This window comes from Leptosomus discolor, chromosome 2 (assembly GCF_034619465.1).
Source record: "Leptosomus discolor isolate bLepDis1 chromosome 2, bLepDis1.hap2, whole genome shotgun sequence".
Lineage (NCBI taxonomy): Eukaryota > Metazoa > Chordata > Aves > Leptosomiformes > Leptosomidae > Leptosomus > Leptosomus discolor.
The window spans coordinates 92,103,699-92,123,877 of record NC_141392.1 but is presented as its reverse complement, the minus strand read 5'-3'; the positions used below and the strand labels follow the sequence as shown (position 1 = coordinate 92,123,877).

The window sequence follows — 20,179 nt, the reverse complement described above, 5'->3', positions numbered from 1 at the left end:
GATCTGCAACAGTGTTTTTACCAAAGTGAACAAAGGACCTTTTAAAAACAAATGAAGCATTTAGGAAAAGATTGTTTTCTCTGCTCGCTGCAAGGTTTTGATCCCTTTGTGGCATAGAGTACACAACATCTCGTCATGCAGAAACTTTCATTTTAGTCACCAATAGTGTTCCTACTGACTTAATTTTCACAGTAAGTAATCGCCTAACCTACAGTACAAGTTCTGAGAAGATTATCAATCATATGGTCTAATCTGTGTACTGCAGGCCATTGCAACTTGAATATCTTTGTGGGTATAAGTACTCTCCTGCTTTCTAATCTGAATTTATTCATTTGTGGTAACATTGTCACTTCTGCTAGAAGGTCTTGGTGGGGGATTGGGTACGTGTGTAGATCTGCTCTTGTTTGAATTGAATTTTCACTTTATGTGTGTTACTGTTTATGATATTGCTGCTGTATGATACGGTCTCATGTGTCTTGGATTGCTGCTGTTGTTACTGGTCTGTAATTAGCTGGAACTTACTTTATGACATACATTTTTGCTAGGATTACAGGGTATTTTTATGGCTGCATTGTATTGGTGGCTGATGGTCATTCTGTTGCTGACTAAAACACTCACTCTGTTGCTCAGCTATTGCAGATGATGCACCCTTTCATTAGTGCAGACATTTTTATGGGTCATGATCCTGGTTTAAGGGTGAGATTCAGTTGGAGATTGACACTAAGCGTATGCTTAGGGAGCTAAATTTAGATGTGCTGTGTATCTAAATTTCCATTTCAACCACGTGGAAGATGAGGATGTAGGCCTTGGGTTTTATGCCCAGCTTTCAGCTGTTGCTCCAGAAGGGTGTGGGTCTCCACTCTTGACTCTACCAAATCCATATGTACGTCCTGGATATCCTACGATATCTCAAAATACAGCAGGTGCCTCTTTGATAGTATAGTCAATGAAACCAAGGGACCTGCTCTTCTCACCCTAAAGCAGACATAGAGGAGCTGTTCAGTTGAGTAGCGCTCTGCTCTGATTATGGTCTCCACTTAACATTGTGAGACCCTAGATGCCTACTATATGTGGGAGTCAAAACCTAGATGTCTTGATCTGAAACTAAATCCTGGTGTTGGACTTGTAAATCAGTAGAAGTTGATACCTAAATAACTTTGAAGAAGTAATCCGAAATATATATATATATATTACTTAACTAACCCTGGTTTTATTGCTAGATTATTGTATGAGAAGTGATTCTTCTCAATATCAATTTTTATCTTCTAGGAATCTGTCAGCAGTAAGTCACATTAGTATATGGCCTACTTCTTGTGCTAAGGTCTTTTCAAAGGTACTGAGTAAGACTAATTCCCAAGTTTCTCCCTGTGGAACTCCACTGGTAACCTCTTTCCAAAGTGTTACATCAAATTCTCTATTGAAGTATTCTCAAATGCAGGTCTTCTCCATTTTTTCCGTTAGCTAGTTCATTGCCCTATTTACTTATTATTTCTTATAGAAATCCTGGTTTTCTTTAATAAGTAATATGTCCTTCACTGACACCATAACCAACACATCTATTTTTGTGGTTGTTTAGATACATTACAGAATCACAGACTGGTAAGGGTTGGAAGGGACTTGTGGAGATCATCTAGTCCAGCTCCCCTGTCAAAGCAGGTTCACCTACAGCAGGTCACACAGAACTGCGTCCAGACGGGTTTTGAATACCTCCAGGGAAGGAGAGTCCGCAGCCTCCCTGGGCAGCCTGTCCCAGTGCTCTGTCACTCTCAATGTAAAGAAGTTTTTCCTCATGTTGAGGCAGAACTTCCTGTGCTATGGTTTGTGCCTGTTGTCCCTTGTCCTGTCACTGGGCACCACTGAGAAGAGCCTGGCCCCATCCTCTTGACACTCACCCTTTAGATCAAATGTTGATAAGATCCACTTTCAGTCTTCTCTTCTCCAGGCTAAAGAGCCCCAGGTCTCTCAGCCTTCGGTCATAACAAAGATGCTCCAGTCCCCTAATCGTCTTCGTAGCTCTCCGCTGGGCTGTCTCCAGTAGTTCCTTGTCCCTCTTGAGCTGAGGAGCTCAGAACTGGACACAGTACTCCAGATGGGGCCTCATCAGGGCAAGTAGAGGAGGAAAAACATCCCTCAACCTGCTGGCCACACTCTTCTTAATGCACCGCAGGATACCATTGGCCTTCTTGGCCACAAGGGCACGGTGGTGGCTCATGGTCAACTTGCTGTTCACCAGGACCTCTCAGGTCTTTCTCCACAGAGCTACTCTCCAGCAGGTTGATCCCCAACCTGTACTGGTACATGGGGTTATTCCTCCCCAGGTGCAGGACCCTGCACTTGCCCTTGTTGAACTTCATTAGGTTCCTCTCCACCCAGCTTTCCAGCCTGTCCGGGTCTCACTGAATGGCAGCACAGCCTTCTGGCATATGTCAGTCACTCCTCTCAGTTGTGTATCATCAGCAAACTCGCTGAGGGTGCACTCTGTCCCTTCATCCAGGTCATTGATGAGTATGTTGAATAGTACTGGACCCAGTACTGGCCCCTGGGAAACGTCTCTAGCCACAGGCCTCCAGCTGGACTCAGCACCACTGATCACAACCCTCTGAGCTCTGTCCTTCAGCCAATTCTCAACCCACCTCACTGTCCACTCATCTATCCCACACTTCCTAAGCTTACCTATGAGGATGTGGTGGGAGACAGTGTCAAAAGCCTTGCTGAAGTCAATGCAGACAACAGCTACTGCTCTTCCCCTCATCCACCCAGCCAGGCTGTCAGATTGGTCAAGCATAATTTCCCCTTAGTGACTACTCCTGATAATCTTTTCCTCCACATGCTTAGAGATAACAGCCAGAATGAGCTGTTCAATCACCTTTCCAGGGATAGAGGTGAGGCTGACTGGCCTATAGTTTCATGGATCCTCCTTCTTCACTTTTTTGAAGACTGGAGTGACATTGGCTTTCCTCCAGTCCTCAGATACCTCTCCTGTCCTCCATGACCTTTCAAAGATCATGGAGAATGGCCCAGCAACAGCATCTTCCAGCTCCCTCAGCACTCACAGGTGCATCCCATTGGGGGCCATGGATTTGTGGGTGTCTGGTTTGCCTAAAAGATCGCTAACCCAATCCTCCTTGACCAAGGGGCAGTCTTCCTTCCTCCAGACTTCCTCTCCTACCTCCAGGGTCTGGGATTCCTGAGGGCCAGTCTTAGTAGTAAAGACTGAGGCAAAGGCAGCATTCAGTAATGCTGCCCTCTCGGTATCCTCTGTCACCTCATCCCCTCATTCAGCAGCAAGCCCACATTTTCCCTAGTCTTCCTTTTGCTACTGATGTACTCGAAGAAGCCCTTCTTGTTGTCTTTGACATCCTTAGCCAGATTTAATGCCAAGTGTGCCTTAGCCTTCCTCGTTGCATCCCTGCATACTCTGACAAACATTCCTATATTCCTCCCAAGTGGCCAGTCCTTTTTTCCACATTCTGTAAACTCCCTTCTTCCCCTTCAGTTTTTCCAGAAGCTCTTTGCTTATGCAAACAGGCCTCCTGCCTCCTTTACTTAATTTCTTACTCATAGGGATGCACAAATCTTGGGCTTGGAGGATGTGGTGATTGAATATTAACCAGCTTTCTTGGGCCCCCTACTTTCTAGAACCCTAGCCCATGGGATTCCTCCAAGTAGGTCTTTGAAGAGGCCAAAGTTGGCTCTCCTGAAGTCCAGGACTGCAATCCTACTTATTGCCCTCCTCCTTCCATGGAGCATCCTGAACCCCACCATCTCATGGTCACTGCAGCCAAGGCTGCCCCCAACATTCACATCCCCAACCAGTCCTTTGTTGTTTGTTACCACAAGGCCCAGCAGCACACCTCTGCTCATTGGTTCCTCGACACCATGTGTCAAAAAGTTATCAACAACGCTCTGCAGGAATCTCTTGGACTGTGGGTTCTTGGCTGTGTTGCTTTTCCAGCAAATATCAGGGTGGTTGAAGTCCCTCACAAGAATCAAGGCCTGTGATTGGGAGGCTGCTTTCAGCTGTCTGTAGAAGGCTTCAACTTCCTCCCACTGATCAGATGGCCTGTAGCAAACACTCACAACAGTGTCCCCCATATTAGCCTGCCCCTTAAGTCTTACCCATAAGCTCTTGACTCGTTTGTCATCCCCCCCTAGGGGAGCTCGATACACTCCAGGTGCTCTCTCACATAAAAAGCAACTCCCCCACCTCACCTAGTTGGCCTGTCTTTGCTAAAGAATGCATAGCCTTCCATGACAGCATTCCAGTCATGCAAGCTGCCCCACCATGTCTCTGTGATCACAACGAGATCATGGCCCTGTGACAGCGCACAGATCTCTAGCTCTTCCTGTTTGTTCCCCATGCTGCATGCATTGGTGTACAGGCATTTTAGAGAGGGAACCGAGCACGCAGGTTCCCTGTTGTAGCTGCCTTCTAGGAAAAGTTTGCTTATGAAGATTTCAGGTTTTGCTGGCATGAGTTATTAATTTTTTCACTTATTCTCACATAGTTTATTTTTCCCCTGAAAATCTGTTCTGAAATCTTGCATGGTAGTATAGTAGGTCTGCTGTGCCTGCTACTGTCACAGGTATAGCTATAACATTCATTACTCTTTATTTCTTCTGATGCTGTTACTCAAGTGACTAAATACGTAGAGGGGATAGGAAGTGAATTTACAGATAATCTTTTTATGTATCAAACAGTGAAGTTTCACAAACATTTCTAAGCTGCTGCTCCCGCGAGAGCTGATCCTGCATTCTGCCCTCCTTAGCAGCGTCTCCCCAAGCTGCCTTTTCCCTTTTACCAGCACAAGTCTTCATATAACTGCACAGTGAATCTGACCAAGTAACTGATTCAAGTTAGAAAATAATAAGCTTGTGACTAACTTTCTCTCTCTGCTCCACTGTGTGTGGATGTATTTGGTGTCGTGGAAGAAACGAGCTAGGGATGGGAATAAACAGTTATATTAGGGACCTAATGAGACTGCCCCTTTTGATAGCAATACCAATTTATACTGTCGTAAAGGCTTCATGGAACTACAGGGTAATTTCGTGGTGGGTTTTAGTCCAAGTCTCTAGAATTTTTTTAGGCATTTTGCAGAATAAGGAACAATTTCTGCCGTGTTACTTAAAAGAAACTTTTAACTTTTGTTCATATGCATTAATAAAATGTTATGTCAGGTGTATCACAGTTATTGTGGTGTTTAAAGTTAAGTTTGGTCTTCAAAGATGCCATAGTATTTGATATTTAAATATACTACTGTCTGTGATTGATGCAGATGGATTGCACAAAATCAGGCTAAACTATAGTGAAGACTCCGCTGATGGCAGTAAACTAAATGAAGATGAGCTTATAGATTTTTCTGAAGACCAGGATAACCAGGTAAAGAACTTAGCAATTTTATTTGGGAAATACAAACTATTGTGTTGTATTTTTGAATGGGCAGCTTAAAAGCTGTATACACATTGTAAAAGTGCATTGTCTGAAGCTAGTTATCTTTACAAGTGTCACATCCAAGGCACTAGTTACCTACAAAAAGTTGCTACTTAGCTGACAGGAGAGGATTGTACATTGTTTATTAATCTGTTTACTAGGAAACTGCTGTACTGATCCTGCATTTAATTTTGTGAGTCTTTTGCGTAGTGACAATATTACACAATGATTTTAATGGAAACTCTGAAAGTCAACACGTTTCTGTCTTTCATCTCCCCCACCCCCATGTTTACCTACCAGACCCAACAACACGTTACTGTTCTTTCAGCTGCATTTCCTGGACATAAACAGACACATTTACGAGTGTGTGCTGCTCTGCTGTTTTGCTTCATTGGTGCTTCTCCTAATCAAATCTAAACAACATGGATTTGTAATCGAGTAGTGTTCTTGTTCAGTTTGGAAGACGTTTAGGTTTTAGGGCTATGGAAAGACTGATCATTAAAATGTCCTTTACTGACTCCCTGGTGGGTCTGAGGACACTATTCCATAGCCCTGTTGCTTCTACAGTGTTAAGTTCAATGTGAGCAAGCTAGGAATTACACATTTACTCTTCCTAATTAGCCTTCCTGTTCATATTCCAGGTGTATGACTCCAAGTTGTCCAAAATAAAGAATCGGAGGCTATCAAATATACAGTCTAGGAATTACCTTTTTTTCACCTTTGAGTCCAGAACAATCAATTACTTTCCAAAGTCTGCAGCTATTTCTAATGGCTTCCAAATAGTATGTATTTGTGCACATACATATAAAAGCTCCAGTTTATGTTGAAACCTAGCTATGCTTTTCATAACAGACTCAACCCACCTCTCCTGTCATGCCACTTGCCCAAACATTCTGCGATTCTCACCTGATGGAAGTCCCTTTCTGTCTATTTTGTAGCAGTTAGGGGTTCATGAAGATGGAGAAAGAGTAGTAGAGTGTTTCCAAGTACATGGCATGAAGGCAGGGAAGAAAACACATGGCCAGCTGTGTTCCTTGAGAGGAGGAAAAGATGCCGAGTTCCCTGGTTGCAGTGTAGTTTAGAACTTAGGGCCACAAAAATGATCAGGGGGCTGAAGCACCTCCCCTGTGAGCACAGGCTGAGAGAGTTGGGGTTGTTCAGCCTCGAGAAGAGAAGGCTCCGGGGAGACCTTAGAGCGGCCTTCCAGTGGTTCAAGGGGACCTACAGGAGAGGTGGGGAGGGACTTTTTAGCAGGGCCTGTTGTGATAGGACAAGGGGTAATAGTTTTAAACTAAAAGACGTTAGATTTAGACTGGATACAAGGAAGACATTTTTAACAATGAGGGTGGTGAAACCCTGGCACAGGCTGCCCAGAGAGGTGGTAGAAGCCCCATCCCTGGGAACATTCCAGGTCAGGTTGGACGAGGCTCTGTGCAACCTGATCCAGCTAAAGGTGTCCCTGCTTGCTGCTGGGGGTTGGACTGGATGACCTCTAAAGGTACCTTCCAACCCAAATTATTTTGTGTTTCTATGAACTTAACTCAGGCTGAAGTTGTCACTGATAGCTTATAGAATGCACAAAGCAAGTATAGAAATGGTAGACCATGACGGACTGAGGACACCTTCACATCTGCCAAAAATGGAGTTGAGGCTGCAACAGAAACAAGTGTATTAGGAACTAGGCAGTATTTTCTAATATGATAACGTCTTCATGGCATAGCATGAGGATTTCAGTCATAGGATCCTGTGTGTTAGTGAAATGTACATAATTCTCATCAAAAATTTCACAAATCATGCTGATCCAGGGTTTCCCATTTTTGGAAAGCATCTCTTTCCTTATAATGCAATGGTCTGTGGGAGTAATAGTGAACTTGGTAGAAGGGTAGGAAACCACGGATAATTTTTTAGATACAAGACCTTAGTGGTTTTGTTCCTAAAACTTCCATATTCTTCATAGCCATCTATTGAAATCAGAAGGTCGAAGGATGTTCCCAGGTTTGTGGCATGACTTTTTTTGCAACCCATGTTATGTAATATGGCAGTTTAATTTCCCTTGCCCTTAGATTTAAGTTGGTGCGTTCTAGAGCAAAGACCAAATTTTACTTCCAAGTTCATGTCAGCTTTTGTCTCATTTCATCTAGGAGATACCATACATGAAGCCACCAAGCAAATTTCTAGTAATCGTTAGCAAGGGAAAGTATTAATAATATGGATTATAACCAAATCGTGGAGGTGCATGCCTTTTAAGCCAGCAATGCTTTGAAAATGTCAGTTGCAGCTTTTTTCTAGTTTTAGCAGTCCTTAAATAAATAGTAGTGTTCACTCGGAGTCGTTCCAGTTTGGGATTGAGAAACCATGTGACTGAAAGTTGGTAATGCAAACTTGACAAACAGTGAATGGTTTCAGATTACAGCTACTACTACTTTATTAAACTTATGTTACTGGTCTTGAACAAAAATGGGAAGTGTAAGCGATTTCTTTTGCATCTGTTTGAAAAACACTTATTAGCTTTTAAACACCTGTAAACATCTTGCTTCTGTAGGAAGACAGTAGTGATGATGGTGGCCTTGTAGACGATAACTGTAATTCAGAAATGGGACAGTGGCACCTGAAGCCTACTATCTGCAAACAGTAAGTATTAAAACAGTTAAAATGGAAATTTCATACAAGTTTATGAAATTTAAAAGACAGTAATTATGGGAAAAGGTCATATATCAGTTTTCAGACAGTTTAATTAGTATGTTTGTAGTTTGTAGTATATTAGTGGTTTTGGGAGATAATTTTACGCCTTGTAGTATCACCATCTTCAGTGAGCAGAAAATTTAATGAATGAAGCTATGAATGAAGTAACAGGTTTTTGGGTTTCTGTTAAGCCTGTGTGCTGCTTCAGGCAGTTGAAGGTTGTTTCTTCAAATAAGGCTGTTCTTTGATATGTTGCACTTAGATTCCTACAAAAGAAAGTGCAGAAACATGTTTACATGTATCCTTCTATATTAAAAAATGTCTTGAAGTGAAAATCATTAACTGAAATGAATGCTAAAGAAAACCTTTGTCACCAGTCACATTAGTACAGGAAAGTGGGAATAATTTTAACTGCCCCCACTTCTTATCTAAACATGTTCTAGCTGTTTTCCCTTTATTGTCTCTTTCTGTTCTTAGCAGTATTCTTTTCTTTCTCTCTCTGTTCTTTTTTCTCTCTCTGTTCTTTTATCTCTAATAAGAATGTTCCACAATTCTAAGTTCAATTACATCTTTTTTGTTTACTTTTTAACCTGTTTTGGATTCCAAAACTCTTAAAATTTATTTTTTGGTGATTGAAACCCAGAAATTATTTATTAATAGTCATTGATTGCAGTTGCTTGCATTTTGGTGGGACAGAAATGCATGATTCCAAATCTAGAAATACTGTTACTAGTATTGCTGTCTTCACAATTTTGTTTGTATTTTTTCACAATTTATTTATCCATTTTTATATTTCCTTCTTTGTGAATATAATGTTTCCTAGAAAGGTGAAGACTTTCACATACGTGCTTATGATGCTTATGTACATGTGTGGGTTGTGGGTGACTGTCAGGTAGACTTTCAGACTCATTGGTTGGGATTGCTTCTTGAACATGCGTACGTGGTGTCCTCTTAGGTGCTGGGGACTGTCGCATCTGCCCTCCCGTGGCTGCTGCGGGATGTTTGTGGGTTGTGTGCCTTACTGTCTAGTCTCTTGCCAGTGTCCCAGACATCTGTGCATCAAAAGAGCGCTGGACACCCAAGGGGGTTTTAGGCAACTAGATTTTCCCTGTAACAACTGCTTTCAGTCTGACAGCACTAGGTTTTCGAAGTATATTCTGAGGTTCGCTGTTCTTAGTGTATGGTTAAATCCAAAGGTAACTTTACATTTAGCCATCCCAGTTAGGGGATTACAGCATTGCTGGCAAAACTTAGTAGTATTGATCTAGTTTTGTTTAAGGTCACCCCACAAACTATTTCATAGCTAGCTGTGTAACGTGTTTTCCAACTTGCTCTAAAATATTGTGTGCTTACAATTGTGTTCTCTCTTAGGCCTTGCATTTTGCTTATGGACTCACTGAGAGGCCCTTCCCGGTCAAATGTTGTGAAAACACTAAGGGAGTAAGTTTCATATTTGGGGTTTTGTTTGGTTTTGGTTGGTTTGGGTTTTTTGTTTGTTTGGGGTTTTTGTTTTTTTTTTTTCAAAATTTTGCAAGAAGATGAAAGTTTGAATTTGCATGGTCTTTTATCATAGATACTTAGAGGTGGAATGGGAAGTCAGGAAAGGCACCAAAAGAAGCTTTTCCAAAGACGTCATGAAAGGTTCCAACCCAAAAGTGCCACAACAGAATAACTTCAGTGATTGTGGGGTGTACATACTGCAGTATGTGGAGAGCTTTTTTGAGGTATGTATACCTGTTTGTGTACCTATTTTTTTGGGTCTCCTGCAGCAATCAAGTATGAGCTAGAAAGATTCTTACAATAATAAAAGGATGTCTGGTGTAGCTCTTATACCTATTTATTAGATTATGCATTATAAACTAGTTTATACCTTAACATACATAATTATTATTTTTGGAAAATAAACTAATTATTATTATTAGTTGCACATATGTATCAGAAATCAGAAGCCATGGAATTTGCTGAGAGAATGTTAAGAAAATATATTTAGTCTTCTGTTGTGTTCTTACAGTGCATACCCTTTAAAATTATCTGGTAAGAAACGGAGTTCAAATTTGAGTTCAAAATCTGAACTCAAGATGTGGTACAAAAACATTGTTCTTTCTTCCCTAAGAAATATGACTGAATAAATTCATTAATGTGTTACAGCTAGTATTTTTGACTTGCATTAAAACGTTTAAGTGGAATCATTAAAGCTAAATGCCAAATCTTGATTCCACTGAAGAAGTTGGTTAAAATGTTACTTTAACTGTTGGGTCTTCAAGGTACATCTGCTTTCACAAGCAGTGGAGACTGTAGCAGTTAAGGAGCTGGGTTGGGAGAAGAAATGATGGTCAAGTGAGATGTTGCCTGCATGGGACGCTAACTCTGTTTACAGTCTATAGTACTTCGGAGCACTATTCCTGAACTCGCCTGTAACTGACCTTTCCTGGGAAAGCTGGTGGTTTCTTCTCCATTCCTCCACCCTCCCCTCGTTCATACATGACATGAGAGCAGCGGGGCTTTAGCAGAGTGCATTTGTGCATATCGAAGCCGAAAGCTTTTGCTTTACCAATGAGTCCTTGAGAGCTTAGAACCATCCTCGAGCGCTTCTTGGTTTGTACACGGGGGATATGAGGAGCGACCAAGTTTTAATAATCTTACCCCCTTCCTTCTTGCAAACCGATAGCTGAATTACATCAGGCTGAATCCCTTGTCCTGCCTGGTCTTGCAGCGTGCAGCAGCTTTGTCTGCTGGGGAAGAGGGATGGCACGTGGATGTCAGAGGGCAAAGCACAGGGTATGCTCGGAAGTAGCACTAGTGGGAGAGGAAAACCTGCCCTGGCTGCACGGTACTTGGCTGTCTTACCATTGTTGAACTAACCATTTCAGCTGCTAATGCTTTTGTTCGAGTTGGACAAAGTGTCATTGTTTTCCCCAGCTGTACAGGCTGAGTGGGGGTGTCTGGGGAGGGGTGCTTACTTAGGTGTTTGTGGATTTCAGGCACATCTTTTTCTTCTTTGTGGATTTATTTAAAGTATCGTCTTTTTAACAGTAAGGGTTAAAATCACGGTGTGTGTTTTTTAAACCGAGACTCGTTTGGCAGGGCAGGGAGTGTGCTGATGAGCGAACCCGTCAGCTGCCACCCACGCCCTCCCTCAGCCCTCCCTCGCACCGGGCCTGCTCAGCTCCGCCCGTCGGCCCGCCGGGCCGGTCGGGGCCGGTCAGCCGGGCTGCCTGAGGCCCGCCAGGGGCCGCCCTGGGGCCGCCGGCGGGGCTGGGCCTGCGGAGGGGCCACCCGCCGCCCTGAGGGCCCCGGGGCGGGGCGGCGCTGCCGGTGCGCGGGAAGCGGCGGGCGCAGCTCGGCGGCAGCGGGGCAGCGCTCAGCGGTCCTGCCCCACGTCCGTGCTGGTCTGCCCCAAACGGAGCAGCAGCAACGGAAAGCCCTAGTTACAGATTTGTTCAGATTAGTTTGAAATATCTCTCTGTTGTGGGTAATCAGGTGTCGTTGATGTTCTTCCTTTGTCCGGCCTGTTTCCTCATGGAGAGGATGGGGAAACCTATTCGGTTTTCACCCATGGTTTTCTGCATCTTCAGCATCGTTCTTCTGAAGGCTGCTTACTGCTGCTGTTAAGTAGCTTCATTGGCGAGGTCGGTTCAACGTAGGGTTTTTATTGCCGTGTTACCCAGCTGGTGTTCTCTTTGGATGTGGAGTGGTGTTGCTAGTGCAACGTTAGGCATTGACATGTTCCTGCGTAGTTCTATGTGTGTGTGTTTGCTTGCTAGGGTCGGCTCAAGGGATGAATGCCGTTTGCTCTTAACCCTGTTAGCCATGTAAACTGGAATACGCAGAGGGAGGAATTTCTTTGAGAGAAAACACTATTCCACCAACTGTTGTTTGGTTAGGGTGAAATCCTTGTACAGTATCACAGCAGTGGCATAGATAATGTCTGATAATAATAATTCTCTTAATTCTTTGGGTGAATGACCTCTAGCAAGAAAACAGAACGTAAGTGTAAAGAAGGGCTGGTGGTAGCTGGGGGCTTTTCACAGGCCCTGTTTTTTAAGGCAAAATGCAAAACTAACGTTACTAGTTGGTTGCGGTCCTAAAGGTATTTATAAGGCCAGGAGTATTTAGCAACAGATTCCTAATCAGCTCTAGATATTGATGCTAGTCATCTTTTAAAAATAATTTTTTAAAAAAATGCTATATCATTACAATAATTTTCTCTCTTTTTTTTTTTTTTTTTTTTTTTTTTTTTTAATTAGAACAATTTTACGCATTTATTCAGTAAAATGCTTTGTCTAAAAAAAGATGTAGCAAACTGAGTAGATTATTTGGGCACTCTTATAACCAGAACCCTGGTCTAGATGAATGTTACTCTGTAACATACTGAAGCTTGATTGATTTTACCTTAATTGTACATGTACAAAACACACAAATACGCAAATTGTAGAAACTTTGTTTCATGATGATGGAATGAGGTGGGGGGCGAACGTACTTTTTCCCCCTACAGTTCTCTCCAGTCTTTAAGGTAGTAACTCTTTACTGTAATATCCAAATGACCTTTCTTTTCAGAATCCTATTCTGAGTTTTGAGCTACCAATGAACTTAACAGACTGGTTTCCACGCCCAAGAATGAAAACCAAAAGAGAAGAAATACGAAACATAATCCTGAAGCTGCAGGAACAGCAGAACAAGGAAAAGAAGGGACAAAAGGACTCAAGTTCAATGGAAAGATCTTTGCAGGAAAAAACAGAACAACTTATCAACAGCAGCTCAGACTGAATGTTGTGTCTGTTGCATGTTAGCTCCACAATCAAAACTGAAATATACATTTTTGTCTGCCCAGACTAAAGATTTGGCGTATTCTCTGCTCAAAGTTACTTGGGAATGTTTAATGCCTGTATAAATGTGTGTCATAAAATGATTTAATTCCCACAAAGATGTGTATTAAGTAAGCAAGTCTGTACATATGTTAATGAGGCCAACTTTTTCAGCATTTGTAATTACTTTTTTCCACTTGTTAGGGAGCTTTTGTTATGTATTTCTGTTAATAGAACTTAAATAGCAACTTCTAAACATAAAGCAAATAAAGAAAATATTTATAGGATAAAATGGTTAACTTTTTCTTTTTCAGTAAAGATGTAATGTTACAGGCTTAATTAACACATAGGGAATGATTTGGTAGTCAGATAAATAGTTCATATTTTGACCCTATTTAGTTGCCCTTTACAAGATTGTTCTGCTTGCGCTACAAACAATAATATGGGTAAGTGTCTCAATGTACCATGGCCTCAGAGAGGGTGATTCCCATCCTCCCAGTAACTAAGTGTAGGCAGTGTCATAGTCAATAGGACTGCTTCAGATTTGGGGTTTTAAAAGATACACATTGCAGTTAAAATTCCACCCTTGCTTTAGTGGGACTGGCTAGGGAAAGGGGGAGAATGCTCTTTGACCAAGGATGACTATTCAAACAGTATTATAAAGTGATTTCAATGAAGTGATCTTGAGTGATACTATTAAATCATATTTTGTGGATCCCTATTGTTGTACAGGTGTATTTTGAGACTTTCTTCATTATAAAATTGTATTTTGGTAAGTGTACTTGGAATAGCAGATTGCCCACATTACATTTTCTATGTTACAATTCTGAATGTTACATTCATATGTGCTTTATCTAAGTAATGAACATTTAAAAAGAAAAAAGTGTATGATTACTATTTTTTGTAATATCCATGCAAAAAACCAAAATACCAGTGTTCATTGCTTGCTTGTTTGTTCTTGGCTTTAGGTAGCATCAGACTAGTGTTGGGATTTGTTTGGATATTTCCAGTGTAGTTTGATTTTACAACAACCTCAAATGCCATCGTTGCTTAAACCGCAGACACAGCCTTTTATCGGTGTTACAGAGAAGGGCTTTGGTATTCCAGTGAGGAAAGCAAGAGACAGTTTGTGCAAGGATATCTATGTCCAGTCTTCTGCTGCTATCGACATCTTTGAAGGGAACCAGAAACGGTCTCTACCCAGGAAGGAATCTGTCGGGGGAAGAGAGAGACCTTTTATTCCTCCTTGCAGATACATTTTCTCTCCTGATTTTTCTACTGGGAATGTCCTTTGTCATTCCTTTCTCCCAAAGAGAAGCAGCAGAGAATTAATTAGCTGAACTCTGTGTCCCCCAAGATCAATTTTTATACTCAAGATCAAGTCTAACCCAGTACATCAGGTTCTCCATGAGCTTTCATTCTCACTAAACCCTGAAAACGCGGCTGCTAACGGTGTTACTGCCAGGGCATTTCTGCACGGGTGACTATCTCTGTGAAACCCTCTGGTTACAAGGGGCTTCACTCACCAGGGCTGAGTGATTGCACACAGAGCAATGCAGCCGTGGGTTGCTGATCTTCTGCACGGACAACCCGTGGGATTTAGGGGCTGTTCATTCCTTCATCTCTCTCTTCTTGCCTAGACCCTGGGCCCCATGGAGAGTACGTAAGCACCACGTATATACGTTGTGTTAGAGATGACTCCTACACAGGTTTCTTGTCGAAAGCAAGTGGGGGCAATTTTCTGGACTACAAATTAAATACGTAACATGCGCACCACTGAGGTGTTTCCTCCGTCACATTTACCCAGTGTTCTTGCCATTGTTGGAGAAAATGTGTGATTTCAGGTTGTTTCCCTGCAGGGTCTTGTATGCCTGGCTTCAGTGGGACTGACGTACTGGAACAGTAGTTCGTACAAATGCACGGAAATCAGTGATGGCTCGTTGTAAAGGCAGGAGAAGCACTTCTTGGAAATACAGATGAGAGACAATTGCAAATAGAAAGCAGTCCTTCCCAGTCTAGTCTTTCCCAATGGTTTGTTCTAATTATATGGAATATATCCAAATTTGATCAATATAATAGTTTTCCTTCTTCTAACGTTTGTGATGCAGGTTGATAATTTGATGCTGTAGAACTGTTTGGTTCTTTTGCTAGGAATGGCCTGGTGCTTCCTCCTTTTCCTTCCTCTTTCCTGTCCTCCCCTTCTCCTCCCTCCCCTTTTTCAAAGCTGTGAAGAAAGTGTTTGATTTATTATCATTTATTGTTAAAGGTCTCGAGATCTTCAGTCATATACAGCAAGCTAATATACATGTTAAATATAGGAAACTTATTTTTTTAATAAAACGTGATGTTAATAGAAAAAAACCCACAGAATTAAGAATGAGTTATTTAAAACCTTACTGACTTGGTTTAAGAAGCTCACTGCTGCGTGTGCTTGTTAGGTGTTTGCTCTTAACATGATGGTCAGCGGTATGACAGGGTTTTGCCACCCAACAAGGAGTTTTATCAGTGAATTTTATGAATCAGATTTATTCAGTGGAAGTCAGTGGGGTGGGGACTACATACGTTTATTTAATAATTATATGACAGCACATACAGTGAGGAAAGTATAAGTTGTGCATTCCTCGATAAGATTTAAGATTACGGATGCTTTAAGAGCAGCATGACTGCGTCCTGCAGTGTAAGGTATCGGATGGCTGCCTAATTAAATGTATCTGTTTGTATTGTTTTTCACGTTGGGTAGAATAACAGTTAAGAATTCTTATAAAAGTTTTAGATTACTGAGCATAAAAAATGCATGTACTTCTGGTGCACATTTGCAGGGTAGCTGCAAAAGCAGGAGAGACATCGAAGTAATCCCCTGTGACGTTCCTGTTTTTCTTGCTTAAGATCCTGAGCACACTCTTTAAAGCCCAGAGACCTCAAACAGAACAACTGTGGTGTTCATTTTTGAGGTCGCACCGCATTCTCGTCTTGGAGGAATCTAACTTCCAAAACATGCAGTAAAGAAAGAGTTGAAAAATCAAGCAAATTTTACACCATGATCAGAAAACTCTGCTGTTGATGTTTATTTTTTTTTTTAACATATGGCATAGCAAATGAGTGAAGCAGAACATGAAGTTTTTGCATGTATGGTTTTTAATTCTTGTTAATGTAGTTCCTCTGGAAAGTGGAGTCAACTACTAGACTTTTCTGTGAACAAACTGTTGCAGTTTCCTTGGTTTACCAATCTGCTGTAGCTTTTTACTCAGATGTACTTAAATAGAATCTATTTTCAGTCACTGGTTAAAGCTTTACGTTGCCCTTCCCTGATAACATGGTAGTTGTGTTTTAGCACGTGAACAGATGAAGTAGCTGTAAAGGTGCTTGTTCTTTGGAGTCCTGGTTCTTGGAGCCATGATGATGAGAGGTACTGGAGTCTGGGTAGAAGATTTTATTTCATTTTGGCATGGCAGTTTTTATAACAGTCTTTTTTAAATTCTACATACTCAGTGCCCCTAAAGAACCTCTGTGCGTCATCTCCCCAAGTCATTTGACTCTTCCCATCTACTGGAAATCAATGGGGAGCTGATGTTACAAACGACGACTTTGAAACAGTAAAGAGTGAGGTAACAGCCATTTTCCTTATCTTCCTACACCATGTTTTTAAACGGAATCCTTTCTGCTTCACTCAGTCATGCCTGCTCAAAGATGTGATGAAAGATACCTGTTTTGTAGACTCCAGCCTGGTTAGGTGGGGATGTAATCTGGGAAGTGACCGCTCTGTTGTGGTCGGTTGTAGTTTTTGGACAGGCTGGATTTTGCTTGCTTGTCACAAATTTGCATGTGGACTCCTGCAAACCTGTGGTTACGAAAGGAAACTTGGTAATGTACACCATACCTTGGGGATTCTTTATTCAGTTGTGCGAGTAATTGCTAGCCGCAACCTAGATTCAAACAGCCAGGCTGTTTCATTGCCAGGTCTTTTTTTTCTCCTTTTTTTTTTTTTTTTTTTTTGTTGTTGTTTTTTTTTTCTGTGAGGCTCAGAGTTGATGCTCTTGGGGGAGAGTAAACCACTATTTGTGATGCATGATGCTTAAAAAGGTATGAGCTATGTTCATATGTGAATATATATGAACAGAAGGTTACATGGATTAAAAGGTATCCAAATTCTAGTAAACAAGAAAGAGACTTACCTTGTCTGCCTTTTTTTCCTTCTTCATTTTTCCTTGTTTTCTTGGGTTTTGTGATCAGATTCTCTCTAAGAGTTCTTTGGGGTATGACTTTACCCCAAATACTCACCATTATGTAATGGTAAGTAATTCAGGAGAGGGAGGAAAGTACACTATTTTTTGAGTAAAAGATAAACAGCAGCAACAAAAAACCTGGATGTACTTTGTAAGTACGTGTAGATGGTTTATTTTAATGAAATAGTCAAACCCCTGTAGTATATGTGTCCATTTGTGCAATATCATAGAAGATATTTACAAATTCCATTTTCAGGACCAGATTCTCTGTTACTGTAAGCTGACCGAATACCTTTAAGGTTAATGGGAGCCAGACAAGTTTGTTTCAGGTGAGTATTTGCAAGCTGTGAGGAGTCCACTGAAGGGAGAAGCACCTTGCTCCAGCCAGCCTCAGCTGTTGTCTTCAGAGAGTGTTTTGACTCTGGCCTTTAACCCAGAAATTAAAACATGTTAGATTTCCCCAGTGGTTTAACTTAGTGAAATTTATCAACACAAAACAGTATCTATTTAACCGTATTCTGAGTTTAGGAACTTGGTTTACTTTTGGATATATACTGATGTCAAATAAATATATATATATATATGTACGCTAAATGTAAGTAAATACACTGATGCCAGCTCACAGCCATGGTTTGTGAACTGTTACACAAACCTCTACCTTCATTGTCCTCCAAATACAAGTTTTTAAAAGCAAGTTCTCTGACAGTGCCTGTTTACATCAGGTTTGTCCTTCCTATCTCAAATTTTTAAAACTAACATCGTGTTTCCCTGACTGTTACATGTATGTACGGCGGAGTGCAGCGGCAGCCTGGATAGGGACATCAGTATGTATTGGACTAAACCTATGACACGAATTTTAGGAACTCTCAGGAAATACTGGGTTGGGAATTGGAAGCTCTAGGATGAGTGCGCTATTTATGCAGCAGGCTGAAAACAGAGTAATTATTTTAGCTCTAGAGAACTTCATATTCTATAGCTTCAGGCCTGGAAATTTATTTCATACTGTACGTAAGTAACATGCTGGATAGTACGTCGGTTCTGTAATACATGAAAATCAGACCGGCTAACTCCAGAAGAGCACTATGAAAAGCTTGACATGTTTCTCATAGAAAATGGCACTAAAGAGGTCGTAAGTTGCACTGGAATGCGAACAAATGGAATGTGTTTCTTACTTAAATGTTCCTTGGTTCTGAAACCTAAAGTGCTTTGTAAACAACACTGTAATAATATCTGTCTGTGCTACCAAAGGGCAATAAAAGGCCGTGAGAAGCTGCACGGCTTCCTCTCATCCTACAAGATTACTGAAATTTCTAGACTTAAGACAAGACTTGCACTGACTCCTTCCACTGCAAATGAACGTTCAGGTTCCAGAATCAAGAAGACGTTTTTAACCAACATCTGGATTAAATGAGTTGAATGTATTTGAACAGCTTGTGATACCATATTTAATGAGAAAGTGATATGGCTTTTTTTTTTTTTTCTGCCCAGGGAAACCAGGCCTTTGTTTTGCAAAGGCAGAGTTCCCTGTGTGAATTTATTAGCTCTTTTTTGCTCTACACTGTACTGTATAGTCATTTTTGTAAGCTCTTCATTCCACTCACCATTATTCCAGTCTTTCGTATACGGTTAATGAATTCAGATGCAGAGTAGTCAGCCTGACTTCAGTATTTAACTTGCATCCCTGTGTCTCAGTCGTCTGTGTAAAGCAAGGAAGTTCCCCGAGTCGAAGGAGGGTCGCTTTTTCATAGGGACATTGTCCGATTCAAATGCTTTTCTTTAGACATAAATTTTTCAGGTCAGTTAGGGACTAGATGGGGTGAACTTGGCTTCACTCTTTATCAGTTGTCCACGCTCAGAGTTGCTCGATGTCATTATCTCCATTTTGCAAATTGGTGCTGAAGTTCAGGGAAAGAGGTTAAAAGCATTTCAATTTGCCTAAGCTAAGCTACTGTAACTAAACTGCTGAAGCTCACACTCCAGCTACTCTCACTTGTGAGTGTTGAAAAGGAAGCTTAAATAGATGCTCACTTCTCTCTTGAGAGAAACTGATTTTGTGGCTCGGATGACTGTTTGCCTAGAAATTTTATTGACCTAAGATTATCAGAAGCCAGCATGGAAGTGAGAGTCTAATTCTATTTTCCAGTTTTTGCACTGATCTTTACACAGGTGAGTGCTTTCCACAGTACTTGTGTGGAGCTGTCATTTGATTTCTTTGGTTTTGCAAATGCTGCACATCTGACCCTAAGCATCGCAAGCTGGGCACCTAACAAGAAGAACATAGCTATTGACCACTGGAAAATACTTTTAAGTAACTTGTTGTAACGGGTCTGCGTGGCAAGGTTTTGGTAGCGGGGGGGGGGTTACAGGGGTGGCGTCTGCATGAAGCCGCTAGAATTTTCCCCTATATCAGATACAGCCAATGCCAGCCGGCTTTAAGACGGACCCGCTGCTGGCCAAGGCCGAGCCAATCGGCGACAGCGTTTTTCGCCTCTGTGATAACGTATTTAAGAGAGTGAAAAAGTTGTTGGGCAGCAGTAATTGCAGCGAGTGAGAGGAGTGAGAATATGTGAGAGAAACATCCTGCAGACACCAAGGTCAGTGCGGAAGGAGGGGGAGGAGATGCTCCAGGCGCCGGAGCAGCGATTCCCCTGCGGCCTGTGGTGAAGACCATGGTGAGGCAGGCTGTCCCCCTGCAGCCCATGGGCAATGAAGCAGATGACTGCCCACACCCTGTGGAGGGCCCCCACGCCAGAGTAGGTGGATACCTGAAGGAAGCTGTGATCCCGTGGGAATCCTGCACCGGAGCAGGCTCCTGGCAGGACCTGTGGCCCGTGGAGAGAGAGAAGCCCACGCTGGAGCACGTTTGCTGCCAGAGACCCCGTGAGGGGGGCTCACACTGGAGCAGTCGGTTCCTGAAGGACTGCACACCATGAAGGAGACCCACGTTGGAGCAGTTCATGAAGAACTGAACCCGTGGGAAGACTCACACTGGAGAAGTCATGGAGGACTTTCTCCCGTGAGGGGGACCCCACATTGGA

General features: G+C 42.0%; 1 protein-coding gene across 1 annotated transcript in view; it reads left to right on the top strand.

Annotated features, from left to right (window-relative positions):
• The window catches only part of SENP6 (SUMO specific peptidase 6), a 101,933-nt gene extending 88,796 nt beyond the window's left edge, over nucleotides 1-13,137 (top strand). The window contains exons 22-26 of the mRNA XM_086460466.1: nucleotides 5,277-5,380; nucleotides 7,974-8,062; nucleotides 9,485-9,553; nucleotides 9,687-9,837; nucleotides 12,671-13,137. Of these exons, the coding sequence (XP_086316592.1) occupies nucleotides 5,277-5,380; nucleotides 7,974-8,062; nucleotides 9,485-9,553; nucleotides 9,687-9,837; nucleotides 12,671-12,880 (623 nt within the window). The 3' untranslated portion in view covers nucleotides 12,881-13,137. The remainder of the gene's footprint in view (nucleotides 1-5,276; nucleotides 5,381-7,973; nucleotides 8,063-9,484; nucleotides 9,554-9,686; nucleotides 9,838-12,670) is intronic.
• The last annotated feature ends 7,042 nt before the right edge of the window (nucleotides 13,138-20,179 follow it).